At 38.8% G+C, this 18,110-nt stretch overlaps 1 protein-coding gene across 1 annotated transcript in view; it reads left to right on the forward strand.

Moving 5' to 3' along the window:
• EMB2729 (Alpha amylase family protein) overlaps positions 1 to 18,110 on the forward strand; it is a 226,897-nt gene that overhangs the window by 100,999 nt on the left and 107,788 nt on the right. The window contains exon 12 of the mRNA XM_089998247.1: positions 3,539 to 3,676. Coding sequence (XP_089854373.1) covers positions 3,539 to 3,676 — 138 coding nt within the window. The remainder of the gene's footprint in view (positions 1 to 3,538; positions 3,677 to 18,110) is intronic.

An 18,110-nucleotide genomic window follows, 5' to 3' on the forward strand; every position in this document is an offset into this window, starting at 1 on the left:
ATTGTTCTCTAGCTTGTTCAATAAAATTCTTTATATTTTTGCATTTGGGTTCTCTTTTTGTACCTTTGCGTACAATGTTCTAAGTGTTCTTGTGCCTTTGTGCACCTCTCCCTTTGTGGTGGTTGTGCGTATTTAGCACTATATCTCTTTTGATATATTTTCACAATTATATGTTACAACCGCCTCCCCAAGTATATATTATTACAAATTATCACATTCGTTACACAATCACCAACATTACAAGTCGTCGCAATATTTGGCTTCATAAGTAAACATCGTAGTATGATTTAGCAAAATTAAGTACAAATCGAGGTGACTTCATAATTACACATTGCTACTGTATCAAACGTATAAATCGTTGCTGCTTTAAACATACAAATCGTTGTACAAATTGCACCCTTCATAAGTACATATCGTTGTAACGTTTTGGCTTCGTAAGTAAACATCGTAGTACGATTTAGCAAACTTAAGTACAAATCATAGTAACTTCATAAATCATAAATACACATGTCTATTGCTTCAAACGTATAAATCGTTGTTGGATCAGACATACAAATCGCTGCTTCAAACATACAAATCGTTGTAGAAATCGAACCCTTCATAAGTACATATCGTTGTAAATCATAAATCGCTACTGCATTAAATGTATAAATCGTGGTTGCTTTAAATGTATAAATCATGAATCATAAATCGCTACTGCTTGAAACATATAAATCGTTGCTGCATCGAACAAATTGCTACTGCATTAAATGTATAAATCATTGTTAAATTCAAACTTACAAATCGTTGTAGAAATTTAGACCTCATATCGTTGTAATGTTTGGCCTTCATAAGAATAAATCGTGCTAACTGTTTTTCGATGCCCAGAAGGTGGATAGGTACAAATCGATTTGTTTCAGTATGAAAATAGGTGTTATTTAACATGAATAGTACAACCAGTTGTAAGATTTAACATTCAGATTTACAGATCGATTTGTTTGCGCAGTGAAACCTTACACAAAACTCACCGAAGGGACACAAGTTTTGCTAATCCGACAGTGGAGGAGAAAAACCTAGAAGTTAGATGCAGCTGATGGTGGCAACGACGCTCCGACTACGCTCTGACGGCAATAGACGATGAAAAGGGGTGCTCCGACGGCAACAGACGACGTTAAAGGCTGCATCGTCAAAAGGTGATCCAGAACGTTTAGAGCGACATATTGCGAGGAGCTCCTGTTAAAGCAGAGGAGTTTACTCTTTAGGGCGAAAACGATGACAATTTTAACCCTTTCTGGCGGGAGGACATTTTTGTCCTTTACTCGAAACGACGTTTCATGACGCTAATGGCAGGAAAGGGTACTTAAGTCTTTGCAAACAAACCGGACTCCGATGCTAAGTGATGCAGACACACACGGGAAAACGAGCCCCACGTGCTTACATACGTGGTGCTCATTCAGACCCGAGAACACGCACCTGCGTGTTCCGGGAGGGAACATATAACCTGCTTCGCATTTTATGAGCACAGGTGATAATTGGTTCTGTACGGACTGCGATGACATGATGAGATCAAGATGAGACTCTTTCCGTGACGTTTCGCTCCTGAGGACATTTCTGTAAGTTTGCATAAAGGTTTCACAAGTAGTGCACCCAAGGTCCGTTGACTTGTTTCAAAAATACCATTTTCCGCTGAATTACTATTTAAAATTCTGATAAACGAATGATTTCAAGGCTTTCAAATTTTTCTATAAAAGTTACAAGTCTAGGATTTTTGGGGCATTACACCACTTAAGAGGCACAAATCACACCCACAAATGAAGAACACAATCACAAAGTGCACATGCACAAGTCCACTAGGGATAATCCAAAAAGCACTAAGGCTTACACAAGCACAAGAGTGCATACAATATCAAAAGAGCGACAAAACTTAAAAATAATGAATTTATTTATCAAGGAGCTTCAAAGAAGCTTAGAATACAAGGGGCTTTAAGCCCTTATTTATAGACAAGAGGAGGCCAAGTGGGCGCCTCCAAAATAGACAATGGGAGGCTCACAATGGTCGTATTTATGACCGTTGGATGTGGAGGCATATACAACAATGCCTTTACATAAAGAAATAAAAAACAAGAATAAATAAAAACCTATTTTCTAACTTCTAAAAAATGACCAATATGCCCCTGGTGGGCAACCCAAATTATATTATTCATTATAGTCACATATATCTTTATTATATATAACTATATATGAAGTTATACATATAACTTAACAAATATTTGCCTCAACAACTTCTCAAGATTTTTTTTAGGTCTATAGGAGATATCATCATCTTCAAAGAAAGTCAAGAAAATGAAAGATAATACAAATATAGAAAAATAATTTTACTATTTTAAACAATATTGTAAAAGTAGAACAGTTGAACAAATATCAACACATAGAAAGAATAAGGAACAAGAATATAGGTCATTTAAATTGTATTATGAAATGAATTTATTATGAAAATAACATAAATAGTCATTGTTCTTCCTGAATTTGTGATATTTTGGAAAATCTGATATATTTTCCTTTGAAATTGTTATTCATATGTAACACGAAATCTTATGTTGTTTTCACAATGTATTGTCTATGACTTTCATACATACATACATACATCTAATTTTGCTCATCTTTTCATATTAAATCATTGAAATCACATTTTTGCTTCCCTGACTCCTATGTCCTACCACGTTTTCTGTCCAAATTTCTGTCTACACTAAAACTGTTCTAAATCATTTGCCGAGCAGGAGCACAAGTACAAGCACAAGCACAAGCACAAGTTGCACAATGCATGAAATAAAAGGAGAATCTCTCTCTCTCTCTCTCTCTCTCTGTGACACACACACATACACAAGTCACAAAATACAAACTCATATTTACATGCATGGATGTATCTATGTGTTTACATAGTCATAGACACATCAATATTTTGAGAATGTTGTGAGTTAGTGTAATACTCGAAAAACAATTTCAAGGAAAAGTATCATGATACTTACAGAAAAAGGAAATTTAGCAAAACCACAAATAGGTAACTATATTTTCATAATGTTTGTATTTGATTTTACAATTTATAAGTGGTTACATTTAGTTAATGGAGAGTGCCTATGATAAAAGATTGTCCCTACAGGAGCAAATAGATTACAGTTGAACTAGAATGAATGAAAAAAATGCCCTCTAGGAATCGGAAAATTAGAAAAAGCTTCCTACTCTCAAATCACTCCTCAAATGAAGTGATTTAGGCTGGAAATTCATGGAAAGTATGAAAATACAGATAAGCCAAAATGTGCAAGTGCATGGCATGATATGTTCTTGGTGTAGTTACCCTGTCTGTCTACGTGTTTCTGGCTTAGAAGTACCAAAGGAGACAATGAGATGCTAGATTTGTCTGTTTCTTGCAAGAGCCACCTGAACATTCATGTTAGCTTGTTGTGCGAGATAACAATGTAGTTGCTCCAAATGCTTGCTTGATTTTTATTCTTTATCTTTCTCCTTTTTTCCCATAATCATAATCTGTTCTTTCATTGTACAGCCTACACTCTATCCTGGACTTTGTGAGCCAACTTCTCAAGGTGGATTGGGCTTTGATTTCTATGTTAATACGTCTGTACCTGAGATGTGGTTGTGGCTTCTTGAGAATGTTCCTGATAAGGAGTGGAGTATGGAGAAGGTTGACCTTTCAACTTCAATATTTGTGGCTTTAGAATATAGCACAATATTCCTAACAGTATTGTGTGCCTTTGTTTCTCTCTCTCTCTCTCTTATTTCTTAGTATGTTCTTTAACCCTTTTGTTTCTAGCTGATTGCTTAATGTCTCCCACAGAATAATTTTGCTCTGAGTGGGAACTGATGTGTAGTGAATCAAATTATCTTTATCATCCTGATATGTTAGAGACCAGCCAAGGGCTGTTAAATGCTTAGTAACATTTGCTACTCAAATAAGGCACTCATAAATCTACTTCTTTCTCTATACATTTCCTTTAAGTTATGGACTAAAAACAGGAATGAAATAAGCTAGGGAACTTCCCTATGCCACCTTTGATTATTCTTTCTTCTTTTGAGCCGCCTTTCCTCTTTTTGTCTAATCTTTTCCTGTAATTTTCAAATCCTCACAGATAAGATCTGTCATCATACAAAGTCTATCATTTTGTTGTAATAAAATAAAAAAAAAAGAATAGAAAAGAGTGCCTCTTATGGGCTTACAAGAACACAAAAGCAAACACAAAAACCACTTATGGGTCAATACAAAATCACATGCACATAGGCCACTTAGGGGCCAAGAACACACTAAAAAATATAAGATTTTATTGCAAGTAAAATGCTTGAGAAAGCATTACCAAACAAGTGGGGAACAACCCCTTATATACAAGCTAAGAGGCACAAAGAGCCATTGGGATCTCTCCAATGGCTAGAAATACAGCTATTGGGATCCCAATGGCTCTATTGAGCATGAGAAAAATGATCTTAATAATAAATAAAAAGAAAATAAAAAAAGTAAAAATATAAAATACTATTGTGCCCCTAATTGGCTCACAGAACTGTGAAATGACCAAAGTACTGCTGATGGGTATTTTCTATTTCATTATAAATATTGAAAATACATACATATATATGTAACTTTTTGTTTTGATATTTACACAGAAAAACCACCCCCAAGATCAGAGACCTAGCCACACTAGCTTATGGTCGTTGTCCCGGTAGCGTAAAATTCCGTAAGCTTTACCCCTTGGCCCCAGGGATAATATATGCAACTTAACACTCTCCCTCAAACTTAGGGTTGGATAACCAAAATTTTGTAAAGAAGTGAAACTGGGGAGAAGGAAGCGCCTTTGTGAAGGAAATCATGTAGTTGAAATTCTGATGCTATATATGGCAGGACGATAGTTTTCTTGAGATATTCTTTACGAATATAGTGGCATGTTTGGTCTGTTCATAGAAGGTGTGATTGCCAACGATGTAGATAACACTTTTATTATCACCACATAATCTTGAGGGTGTCTGCATAAACACCCACATGTATTCTAGCAATCTTCTCAACCACACGATTTCAGATGTTGGGTGGCCATAGCGCGATAATCAGCTTTGGTTGACAAATAATGACACCTTATGCTGCTTCTTGCATTTTCAGGACACCAACAAATCAATTATAACTACACAAAAACCATAGTTGAGCGTCTATCATTAGGATCTCCTCCCCAGTCAGAGCTAGTATATGTAATTAATTCAAGTGGGGAGGAAGAAGTCAAAACAATTCCTTTAGAAACAAAATTTTGTAAATATCTAATAATGCGCATAATAACACTCATGTGTTGTAATAATCATATTTTTGTTATTTGTTTCAATTTTTTGTATTCTAATGCGTAAATTATTTGATTTGGGCTTGGGATCCAAGTTTCGGATCCAGGACCCTTAAAAGGATCCATAGATAGAAATACATATAATATCCTGTAAACCTATTAGAAAAGAAAGAAATATTTAAATAAATAATATATATTGTAGAAGGAAGATCAATGCACAACCACCTGTGTAGAGAGAGAGAGAGAGTCAGCTGCACAATAGAAAAACTTGTCATTTTGGATTAGGGCTAATCTCTATATTAAATAGAGATAGTCCAAGGAACAAAATTACACCCAGGCCCCTCATTAAATATTAAGATTCAAATAACCTCTAGATTAGAAAAACTTATTTACTAAAAGCCTCTTAGTCTCAACACTCTCCCTCAAGCTGGAGCATAGATATCAATCATGCTCAGCTTGTCACAATAATTTGAGAAATTTGGTCTCGCCAGGGCTTTGGTAAAAACATCAACTACTTGATCTTCGGAAGATACATGATCGGTGTAGATATACCCAGCCTGAACCAAGTCGCGAACATAGTGACAGTCAACTTCAATATGTTTAGTGCTTTCATGAAACACTGGGTTGTTGGCAATATATGTAGCAGCCCTATTGTCACACATCATCAACATAGGTAGGGATACTTTCTCCTGAAGCTCGGTCAAGACTAATTTTACCCACATAATCTCAGTTGCAGTCTGGGCCATTGCTCGGTATTCAGATTCAACACTCGACCTGGCTACAACGGTTTGTTTCTTACTTCTCCAGGTAACAAGATTTCCTCCCACAAACACACAAAATCCAGATGTTAACTTCCTATCTTCAACAGATCCTGCATAATCTGCGTCAGTGTAAGCAACAACGTCCAAAGATGGATTTCGTTTAAACAACAGACCTTTACCAGGAGATGCCTTTAAGTACCGAAGAACCATCATAGCTGCATCCCAGTGAACTTTTGTAGGTTTGTCCATGAACTGACTGATTTTACTCACAGCTAATGAAATGTCAGGTCTATTAACAATCACATATAGCAACTTACCCACCAAGGATCTAAAGCTGGCACTATCCACATAGTCAGACTTCTCATCGAACATGTGAGTTTTGGGATCCATTGGAATATTAGCTGGCTTAGCCCCTAGCATTTCAGTCTCTTTTAATAAGTCCAACACATACTTTCTTTGAGACAACACTAAGCCCTCTCTGTTTCTTGCAACCTCGATACCCAGAAAGTATTGAAGGTGACCAAGATCTTTAGTAACAAAGTGCTTCTGAAGATGATCTTTTGTTGCAGAAATATCTTGGGCACTGCTCCCTGTTAATATGATGTCATCGACATATACCACCATAACAACAATTCCAACACTGGTTTTCTTGATAAACAAGGAGTAATCTGAAGCTGACCTGACAAATCCAAAGCTCAACATTACCTCAAATAATTTGTGAAACCATGCCCGCGGACTTTGCTTCAGGCCATAAATAGCCTTCTTCAACTTGCATACCTTCTGACACTCCCCCTGAACCTCGAAGCCTGGTGGTTGTTGTATGTAGACAGTTTCATGCAAATCCCCATACAAAAAGGCATTCTTGACATCCAACTGAAACAGGGGCCATCCATGGTGCACAACAACGGAAAGAACGAGACAAATAGTGCCAAGACGAGCAACTGGGGAGAAAGTTTAAAAAAAGTCAACACCATAAGTCTGAGTGTAGCCTTTTGCAACCAACCGGGCTTTGTACCGTTCAATCGACCCATCCGAGTTATATTTAATGCTATATACCCATTTGCAGCCTACAATATCTGCATCTGTGGGAGGATCAACCAAGTCCCAAGTGCCTCGAGACCATTGGACATCCATCTCATCACGCATAACCTACATCCAGTTGGAGTCGACTAGAGCTTGACTGTGATGTAGCGGAACAGAGGAGACAAACAAAGCAGAAATAAAATTCTTCATAGATGCCCCAAGATTAGCTTCTGATACAAATTGTGAGACGGGATAAAGAGTGCACTGTCTCTTTCCCTTGCGCAAAGCAATGGGAAGATCATCATCAGATGTAAAGACAACAGTTTGCTCAGAAATACTTACCTGAGGAGAAGGAGGTGATGGCGACATGGAGGTAGGAGGTACCCTGTGAGTGTATACTATGGGAGAGTTTCGGAAGTGAGACACACCCAATGTTGGAACCAAGGACTGAGGAGGAAGCGACTCTAACGGAAAGGGAGGAATCGTCAGAGGAAGGATATCACCAAGGCTCTCCTGTAGTCATGGAGTAGTACTTGAAAAATAAGGAATAGACTCAAAGAAGGTAACGTCCGCACTAACATACTCTTTATGAGATATAGGGTCGTAGCAACGATATCCTTTTTGGTTCTTAGGATACCCAAGGAAAACACATTTAATAGACTGCACAACAAGTTTATCTCGATCCGGACCCAGCTTATGCACAAAACACACACATCCAAAAACTTTAGGGGGGGATAGGGAAGAGAGGAGCCTCTGGATGGAGAATTTGAATAGGGATCTGGTCTTCTACAGAGCTTGACGACATGCGATTTATAAGAAAACCGTCTGTTAAAACCGCATCGCCCCAGTAATAAGCAGGCATATTGGATTGAATCATAAGGCACCGAGCAACATTAAGGATTTGTCTATGTTTCCTCTCAGCCACCCCATTTTGCTGGGAGGTATGGGGGCATGTAAATTGAGGTTCAATCCCATTAACAGAATAGAATTGAAGTAAGTCTTTGGATTTGAACTCAAGATCGTTATTAGTGCGAACAATTTTAACACAAACATCAAATTGAGTTTTTATCTCTGCAATTAAAGATTTAAGAATGACAGGACCTTGAGACCGATCTTTTAACAGGAACACCCACGATAACCTTGAGAAGTCATCAACAATAACTAGATAATAACGACACTGAGACCTATTCGGAATCCTACTCGGACCCTACACATCGACATGAAGAAGGTCAAACAATCCTTGACTTGACGGACTCTGACTAGAGGGGAAAGAGCTTCGACAATGTTTTCCCAATTGACATGTTTCACACTGAAAAGAAACTGAGGGATGTATATGAGGAATGACACTACGAAGTTTTGTCACTGGAAGGTGACCCAAACGATGATGCCACAATAGAGGACTTGAGGATGATGTAACAACAGAATAGGCCGAAACTTCGGGTTGGTGTAGGTAATACAAACCACCTTCCTCATAGCTGCCACCAATCCTTCTCCCCGTCAGCAAGTCCTGAAAGGTGCACCCCATAGGATAAAAAATCACTCTATAATTCAAATCTTTTGTCATTTGACCGACGGATAATAAATTCTGTGGAAACGAAGGAGCATGAAGAACATGCGACAATTGAAGAGTAGGGGTAATAGACATGTTTCCCTGCCCTACAATTGGGGAAGAGCTACCATCAGCAAGACATACCCTTTTTTGACCAGTCATAGGTTTTAAACTAAAAAAATTACTCGAATTTCCGCACAAAGTGACCAGAGGCTCCAGAATCAATGATCCACCTATCACCTTGACCAGATAGGCCATCACCTGCCGAGCACACAACCTCCGCAACAAAAGACTTCAAACTGGATGATCGTAAAGCAAGGAGCTCGTCATATTCATCCATGCTAAGAGTTACATAATCATTGGAGGAATTTGCATCTGATTTAACCACTTGAGCCATAATATAAACTAATTGGCTTGATTCACAAAATGCAGGAGCAACCACATGCGCACACCCACAATCAACTACGAACCCGACTATATCAAGTTTTGACTTCACCAATGAAATCTGAGAAACACGACCTTCAACTATTCAGATCCAAACTTCAAAAATAGTTTTAAAGAAACTTGACCAAAACCTTCCACCTCAACCACGGATGGCTATAGGTTGCAAATCAAGATCACACATCCAACACGAGTCCACGACTACATAAGCTGTCACACCAGAAATGAAGACTGGACAACAATACTAATTGAAACAAAACTTTCCACAAGCCAATACTACGACTAGCAGCAGTACCAACAAAATTTCACAACACAACACCATATGTTTCCACACAGCAGGACGAAACAAAACTCGACACAATAGGGAATCACGACCATTGCTGCGCCCAAACACACCACGACCAACGATAATATGCAGTTGCAAAAAAAAATTAATCACGACAACTGCTGTTCTCCAAACATATAAGGCACGACAGCCAATAAGTCTTCAGGGCACAGTTAAATAGATCAATCATATCTCAATCACACTTAACAACCCATTAAATAAATCTTGATCACACGCAATCAGCACATGAAATAAATTTCAGCTGCTCTCAAACAGCAGGAGATCACGGTAGGCACGCAATCAGCACAGGAAATGAGATCACGACAGGCACGCAACAACACAGAAATGACAGTAGGACTGGAACAGAACTCGACAACATCCAGGAAATCACGACAGGAGATCACAAAAAAAAACCCCAAACTGTGGAGCTCAAGGGTTACGACTCCAGGAAATCCTCACTGGGAGCTCCATCCTTAGATCTGACGACAGATCTGGGTAACATCCCAGATGTGTTATCAGATCTTCCATAATCTGTAACAACAAACCTGATTTCAAGCAGTCAGAGTTTTTTTTTTCTCGTTGGTGAAGATCAGTCCTCTCGTGATCACACTCCTAAGATCGAGGGCTCTGATACCATGTAGAAGGAAGATCGATGCACAACCACCTGTGTAGAGAGAGAGAGAGAGAGAGAGAGAGAGAGAGAGAGAGAGAGAGAGAGAGAGAGTTGGCTGCACAATAGAAAAACTCGTCATTTTGGATTAGGGCTAATCTCTATATTAAATAGAGATAGTCCAAGGAACAAAATTACACCCAGGCCCCTCATTAAATATTAAGATTCAAATAACCTCTAGATTAAAAAAACTTATTTACTAAAAGCCTCTTAGTCTCAACATATATATATATATATATATATATATAATATAATAAACATAGGAAATATATATATAACTCAAGGATCCACGGTTGGATCCATTCGGATCCAACTTGTGGATCCTCATCGTTTGGGTGAGGCGCGGACCCAACTATATGTTGGTCTTGGGTCAGGACCCGGACCGCGCCCCACTTTAAAAACAAAATAAAAATCAAAGAAGGTAGGTAAAGGCAACCCGATACGGGTTGCCCGATAAAAAGAGAGGGTTAGGGTTCAGAGTGAACCCTAACCCCGCAAGAAAGAAATCACAATGGGGAGGGGGGTTGGAGCGCAACGGCCGGAAGGTAGGTCGTTTCCTCCCTTTCTGAGCTTTCCCCTTTCAAAAGGGGGATCCCGAGTTGGTTCCTCTCGCTCTACTCTCTTCCTCCCTCTCTCTCTGCTGACCTCGCCTCTCGCTGTCCCTCTATCTCTTGGCTTTTCTCTCTCTTCCTCTCGGAATCCCCTTCACGACACCAGAGCAGTTGAGGCCGGTGGAAGCACTCTCCTTCTCGCAACAACCGCAGCCCCCAAGCGTTGGATTTTTGAGGTACGGGTTTTTCTTTTGGCTTGAATAGGAAAAAAAAACCTAAATTTGATTCAGGTACTGTTTTAAGGAATCTCTAAAAATCTGAATATTTGTTTCCTATGCTTAAGTTATGAGAAAACAATATCTTCTATAGTGTGGGTGTAGTTGGTTCTTCCTGTTGTTTTTCTGTTATAACTTTTTCTCTGAATTTGTGGGAAAGTTCGGTTTATTAATGCATGTGCATTCTGTGTCTTGATCGACGGTGGTATTGCTGTATGTCGGGGTGCCACATTTGCTGTTCACTGAATTTCATTTGTATGATCCACAATTTCCCATAATGATCCTCTCTACTGCTTGGGTTTCAATTTTCTGTGCCTACCATGAATGCGTGATGAGATTGGCAGAAGTTGGTGCGAGAGTTGTTCATTTTCTGATAAACATTATCATGCCAGGCGTGTCCCATTCGTTGCCAAGTGAGTTGGGTGCTGCGAACTTCCACATTCCCTTCTTTTTCTCTATTTGTACATGAGCTATCTGTTATTTTATATTGTAATTTTTAGTTTTTGAATATTGTGTATGAATATTCCATGACATATGGATGCCGGGGGGTAGTGTTCTGATTTGCGCCCGTACAATGTGGTCTCGCCATCATCTTACCTTATCAATTATTAATTTGCATGTTGTTTGGATCTTTTCCTTTGGATATTGGGTACACTATTTAATCGATACTAAAGTTTATCTAAATCTTGTTTTTCATGAATCACTAACACTAAGGTCCTCTTATTGAGGATTAGGTTATAGCAGTCTTAACCTTTGTTCCCATGGATTTGGTGATTAACTGTATCATACACTTTCAACTCTCTCTCTTTTTGTATTGTGGGGGGATTAAGTTACTGGAGTCCTAAACCATGGGTTCAATGGTTAACAATATCACACATTTTCACTTTTCCGGGGTATACAACTAAGAACCTTGAGATCGAGAAAGACTTGTATGATTTGGTGTTATCTTGCACATAGAAATATTCCTTGGCAGATTATGTACTGGCATTAGTAATAAATTCTGGTGGCAGTTTTGATAACTAAATGAGGAAATTTTACAATATGCAACTGTAACCACAATTTAAATTTTTCTGTGGTCCTGTGAAACTAACCTTTCTAATTAGTTACTTTTCTTCATCCTTTTTATGATATTGCAGTTATTCAGTAACTGTGTTTACTGCTACTTGCCTTACCAGGGGCTCCATATCTGAGTGTTCATGTTGTTCAACCTTTTGTTCCCTTTCCCACTTAACTTACCTTGTCCTTCTAGAGTGCTTTGAAGGGATTTATGTAACCAAACTTCTAATAACTGCATTTTGAACTAGTTATTGGTTTGCACTTCAAAGCCTCAGAGTTAATTCTTTTCTGGTTAGAGTTGATTGAAAATGATAGCAATGGACGTGGCTACTACATTTTTAAATCCCATCTGCAAGGTGCAAAATCAAACATTACTTAAAAGATGAAACAGTATAGAAGTCGGAGGAAACAAGCTAGAATGCATAAGAGTGAATAAATTGTAAGAGTAAGCTTTAACCACCACACGTGGAAAAAAAACCATTCCAATAACACAAAAACTAATTTAAGAGTTTGAGACACTCTCGTGTTGATAAATTAGATCATTCTACTAGGTTTTAGAAAATTATTCCATGTATTATTCCTACCTCTGTCATATATATAACTTCTAAGCTCAAGCTGATATTTGAAACACATGCTGTTTTGACTTTGATGTAGCATATACATGCTAAACTTGATTGCCTTATTGTTAATCTCCTTCTTTCATTCTGAGTTGCTTGCGATGGTTTTGGGAGATATATTCCTTAGTGAGCATCTGTACTGACTTCTAGTACATATTGAGTAGAAGCCTATCAGATATTTCACATGAATACAGATGTGGGAATCGGACACAATGCTGATATGCTTGGTATGCTACAAAATTCAAAAAAATTAGGACATGGGGACACAGCTTTACGTGTGTGTGTGTGTGTGTAAAACATTAATTCTAAAGCACTATAGTTATGTACATCAAATAATAAAACTAAGTCGAAAGCAAAACTTAATGTAATTGATGATGTAGAAGAAGATGGGATGTACATCCACCTGTGTGTAGAGAGAGAGAGAGAGAGAGAGAGAGAGAGAGAGAGAGAGAGAGAGAGAGAGAGAGAGAGAGAGACGACTGCACAATAGAAAACACGTTAACTCAATTGATTAGGGCTTCTCTCTATATTAAATAGAGAGAGGCAAAAAGAGAAATTACATCTAAGTCCTTATTAAGACCTCTAATATAAAAGATCTTAAACAAAGAACCACCTATTCTCAACACTCCCCCTCAAGCTGGGGCATAGATATCAATCATGCTCAGCTTGTCACAACATTTTGAAAAATTTGGCCTAGCAAGAGGCTTTGTAAACATATCTGCAACTTGGTCTTCCGACTTTAGGTATTTGGTAGTGATATGACCAGCTTGAATCATATCTCTTACATAGTGGCAATCAACCTCAATGTGCTTTGTTCTCTCATGAAAGACAGGATTGTTTGCTATATATGTTGCCGCTTTGTTATCGCACATCATGGTCATTGGAGAGGGAACCTTCACCTTGAGATCATGAAGAACAATGCTAACCCACATCAATTCAGCAGCTGTTTGGGCCATAGACCGATATTCTGATTCTGCACTCGACCTGAAAACCACATTTTGTTTCTTACTTCTCCATGAAATCAAGTTGTCTCCAAAAAACACACAGAATTTTGTAGTAGATTTTCTATTTACTACAGATCCAGTATAGTCAGCATCAGAATAGGCTACTATCTCCAGAGTTCCACCTTTCCTGAACAATAACCCTTTTCCAGGGGATGATTTTAGATATCTGAGAATCATTATGGCTGCATTCCAGTGTACCTCAGTTGGTTTGTCCATAAACTGACTAACTTTGCTTACTGCTAAAGCAATATCCGGCCTGGTCACAGTTATATATAATAACTTTCCTACTAGGGAGCGATAGCTTTTGCTATCAACTGATTTTGACCCTTCTTCAAACAACTGAACTTTATGGTCCATGGGAATATTTGCTGCTTTAGCTCCCAACATGCCCGTTTCCTTTAATAAGTCAAGAACATACTTCCGTTGAGACAAAACCATCCCTTCACGGCTCCTAGCAACTTCTATACCCAGAAAATACCTCAGTGAACCAAGGTCTTTTGTAACAAAGTGTTTTTGAAGATGAGCCTTTGTGGCTTCAATAGCTTTCACATCATCTCCTGTAAGAATGATGTCATCCACATATACCACCATAACAACTATGCCAGAGCTAGTTTTCTTTATAAAAAGTGTATGATCTGCTGCTGATCTATTAAAGCCAAAGCTTGACATCACTTCATACAACTTTTGAAACCATGCACGAGGACTTTGTTTGAAGCCATAAATCGCCTTTTTCAATCTACACACCTTCTGACACTCCCCCTCAACCTCGAATCCTGGAGGTTGTTGCATGTAAACGGTCTCAGATAGATCCCCATATAGAAATGCATTTTTCACATCTAATTGGCACAAGCTCCAACCATGCAGAACAACTACTGAGAGAACAAGACGGATGGTACCCATCCATGCAACAAGAGAAAAAGTTTCAAAGAAGTCAATTCCATATGTCTGAGTATACCCTTTCGCGACTAATCTGGCCTTGTACCTTTCAATAGAACCATCAGATTTGTACTTTATTGTATATACCCATTTACATCCAACAATGTCAGCATCTGTTGGGGAATCAACTAGATCTCATGTATGCTGAGATACTAAAGCTGTCATTTCTTCTTGCATAGCCAGCTTCCAGCGATTATCAAGTTTTGCCTGTTGATAGTTCAGAGGAATAGTTTCAGCAGATAAGGCTGAAATAAAAGACTTCATCTGATGTCCAATTCTAGCATGGGAGACAAAATTAGATATGAGATATAAGGTACATTGTCTTGTCCCCTTTCGTAGAGCAATAGGCCTGTTATCATCATCCTGAAGATCACTATTGTTAGTAGAACTTACCTCAGGAGAAGAAGAAGATGAAGGCTCTTGCGGAAGTGGAGTTCTACGCACATATACCAATGGAGGATTATTAAATCTGGAAGAGGATGAAGTTTGGTTCGGTAATGAGGGCACATATTCCAAAGGAAAAGGAGGTATAGGTAATGGAAAAGACTCAGCTGGATCAACCTGCAGCGGGGAACCAGAACTAGAGTAATATGGAGAGGATTACAGGAAAGATACATCCGCACTGACATACTCTCGGCGAGAAATAGGATCATAACATCGATAGTCCTTTTAATTTTTTGGATAACCGATAAATATGTATTTTGTAGCTTGAGCGGCTAATTTATCACGGTCAGGGCCAAGTTTGTGTACAAAACAAATACATCCAAATATTTTTGGTGAGAAAGAAAAAAGTGGGGCATTAGGTTTTAGGATATGTAATGGAATTTGATCACCCACAAAAGACGAAGGCATGCGGTTGATCAGATAGCAAGCAGTGGTAATCTCATCACCCCAGTATAACGCAGGAACACTGGATTGAATCATAATGGTCCTGACAACATCAAGGAGGTGGAGGTGCCGATGTATTCGCTCAGCCACCCCATTTTGTTGAGATGAATAGGCACATGAAGTTTGGGGTTGGATGCCATGATCTTGGTAAAATTATAACAGACCTTTTGATTTAAACTCGAGAGCATTATCAGTGCGAACAATCTTGACAATAGATTCAAACTGAGTTTTTATTTCAAGAATTAAGGATTTGGTAATACTTGGAACTTCTGATCGTTCATTTATTAAAAACACCCATGACAACTTAGAGAAATCATCAACAATAACAAGATAGTAACGACATTGAGTCTTAGTAGGAATCTTACTAGGACCCCATACATCTGCACGAAGAAGTTCAAAAACTTTATTACTGGACTGACTCTGACTCGAAGGGAACGAACTTCGATGATGCTTGCCCAACTGACATGCTTCACACTGAAATGATGTGGTGGAAGGAATCTGAGGAAAGACCAACCAAAGCTTTGACAATGAAGGATGACCAAGACGACGATGCCACTGAATAGGACTGAATGAATGTTCCACTGCAGCATGAACAATACCCATTGGATGATGTAGGTAGTAAATTCCATTTTCTTCATAGCCTCCACCAATCTTCTTCCCCGTCAGCAAATCTTGAAAATGACAACCCATTGGATCAAATATTACTCTACAGTTTTGTTCTTTTATAAGGCAACTAACAGAGAGTAAACTTTGAGGAAAGTTTGGAACATGAAGAACATTTTTCAACTGTAATGAGGAGGATATAGAAATATTTCCCTGACCAACAACCGGGGAGGAGCTCCCATCGGCTAATGAGACTCCAAGCTGAGCCTTAATATCCTTTAGATCTGAAAAAACACGTGAATTTCCACACAAATGTCTGGATGCACCAGAGTCAATAACCCACTTACTATCAGTCGGATGAAGATGATTTCCGGTTGAATAGGCAACACCAGCTACAGGAGGGGTGAAACTCAAAGGTCGAAGAGCTATCAACTCGTCATATTCCGCACGACTAAGGGTGATACTACTTTCATTTGCAACGATATTCTCTTGTACATTTGTTGCCTCGATAGTAGTAACATTTGCTTTTGGAGTATATGACTTTGATAAAGAAGGGGTTAGCTGACCATGCTTATGCCAGCAACGATCTTCTAAATGTCCAGATTTTCCACACAATGTACATTGAAGCTTTACTCTGCCTCCCATACCACGTCCACGTCCTCGTCCTCTGATATTTTGAATATTTCCACGCCCATAACTAGATGTGACATCAAGAGCAGATGACTGAGTCACAGGCTGAGATTGTGGCAGAGAGATTGCAAGTCTACTCAGACGATTGTAAGAATCAGCAAGAGTGGGAACATCTGATCCAGTCAATATTTGGACTTTTGCAAAAAAAAAATCTGAAGAAAGACCTGTAAGAAAACGAGCAACCATGGTTTGTTCTTGATGATCCTTTTGCTTCGAGCAACAAAGAGGCCTGTGAGCATTAAGTCTTTCAAACGCAGCTTTGACAGAGGCATAGTACTGGGCCAAGGTCTGATCTTCCTGTTGCAAATTATATATTTCCTGTTCGACTTGCAGGATACGACTCACATTCGTTTCTTGTGAGTATGTATCACAAAGATTGTCCCACATCAGTTTGGTTGTATTATAGTAGATCGATCCATCTGCAATATGGGGTTCGACACTATTCATGATCCATGACATAACTATGTCATTATCTTCATCACAAGTAACATATTTTCCCAATTTCTCAGTGGGTTCGCCTTCCAACAAAATATGTTTTCGACGATGTCCAGATACCGACATCATAAAACTTCTAGACCACCTGACATAGTTGGTTTCATTCAACCTTACGGAAGAGCCATACGAGAAGGGGTTGGCAAAATCCTTATACTCCCCAATATGTTCCATTTTGGAATCACATTTCGAAGTTTCAGCCATACTGACGATGTGATCCAAATTAAAAAAATTACCTCACTTGAACAACAAGTGTTCAAGAGGAATTTTCAACTCAGCAAGAAATCACACCTGCTGTTTCCACAAAAAACAACAGCTCACACACAAAACAAAATTCAACACAACAGGAAATCACACCTACTATTTTCCACGGCAGAAGGGTAACTTAAGCTACCATGCTTCTTTCCAAAAAAAAACTCGACACAACAGGAATCACGACTGCTGAAAACCACATTCTGAAATAAACCAACCCACTAAAAACAACTAAAGTTCAGGAATCACGAACATTGTTGCGCCCAAACACATCACGACCAATGATAGAATGCAGTCGCAAAACAAATATTCACTACACCTGCTGTTCTCCAACATATAAGGCACGACATCTAGTAAGTCTTTAGGGCACAGTTAGACAGATCAATTATATTTCGATCACAAGCAATCAACACGGAAAATAAATCTGTATTCACGGCAGAATTCTGATCACACGCAATCTGCACAGGAAAGAACTCAACAAAAATCTGATCACACGCAATCAGCACATGAGAGAACTTCAGCAATCACGGCAACACAGGAAATGAGGATTTCTGCTGCTCCCAAACAGCAGGAACACACCTCGACAACTCACGAACCCAAGAAAAAAAAATCTCACGTCATGGCAGGAACATGACTCGGCAACACAAGGTCGCGGCAGGAGATCCAGATGAGGA

The sequence above is a fragment of the Nuphar pumila genome, chromosome 1, assembly GCF_984573655.1.
Source record: "Nuphar pumila chromosome 1, dmNupPumi1.hap1.1, whole genome shotgun sequence".
NCBI classification, from domain to species: domain Eukaryota; kingdom Viridiplantae; phylum Streptophyta; class Magnoliopsida; order Nymphaeales; family Nymphaeaceae; genus Nuphar; species Nuphar pumila.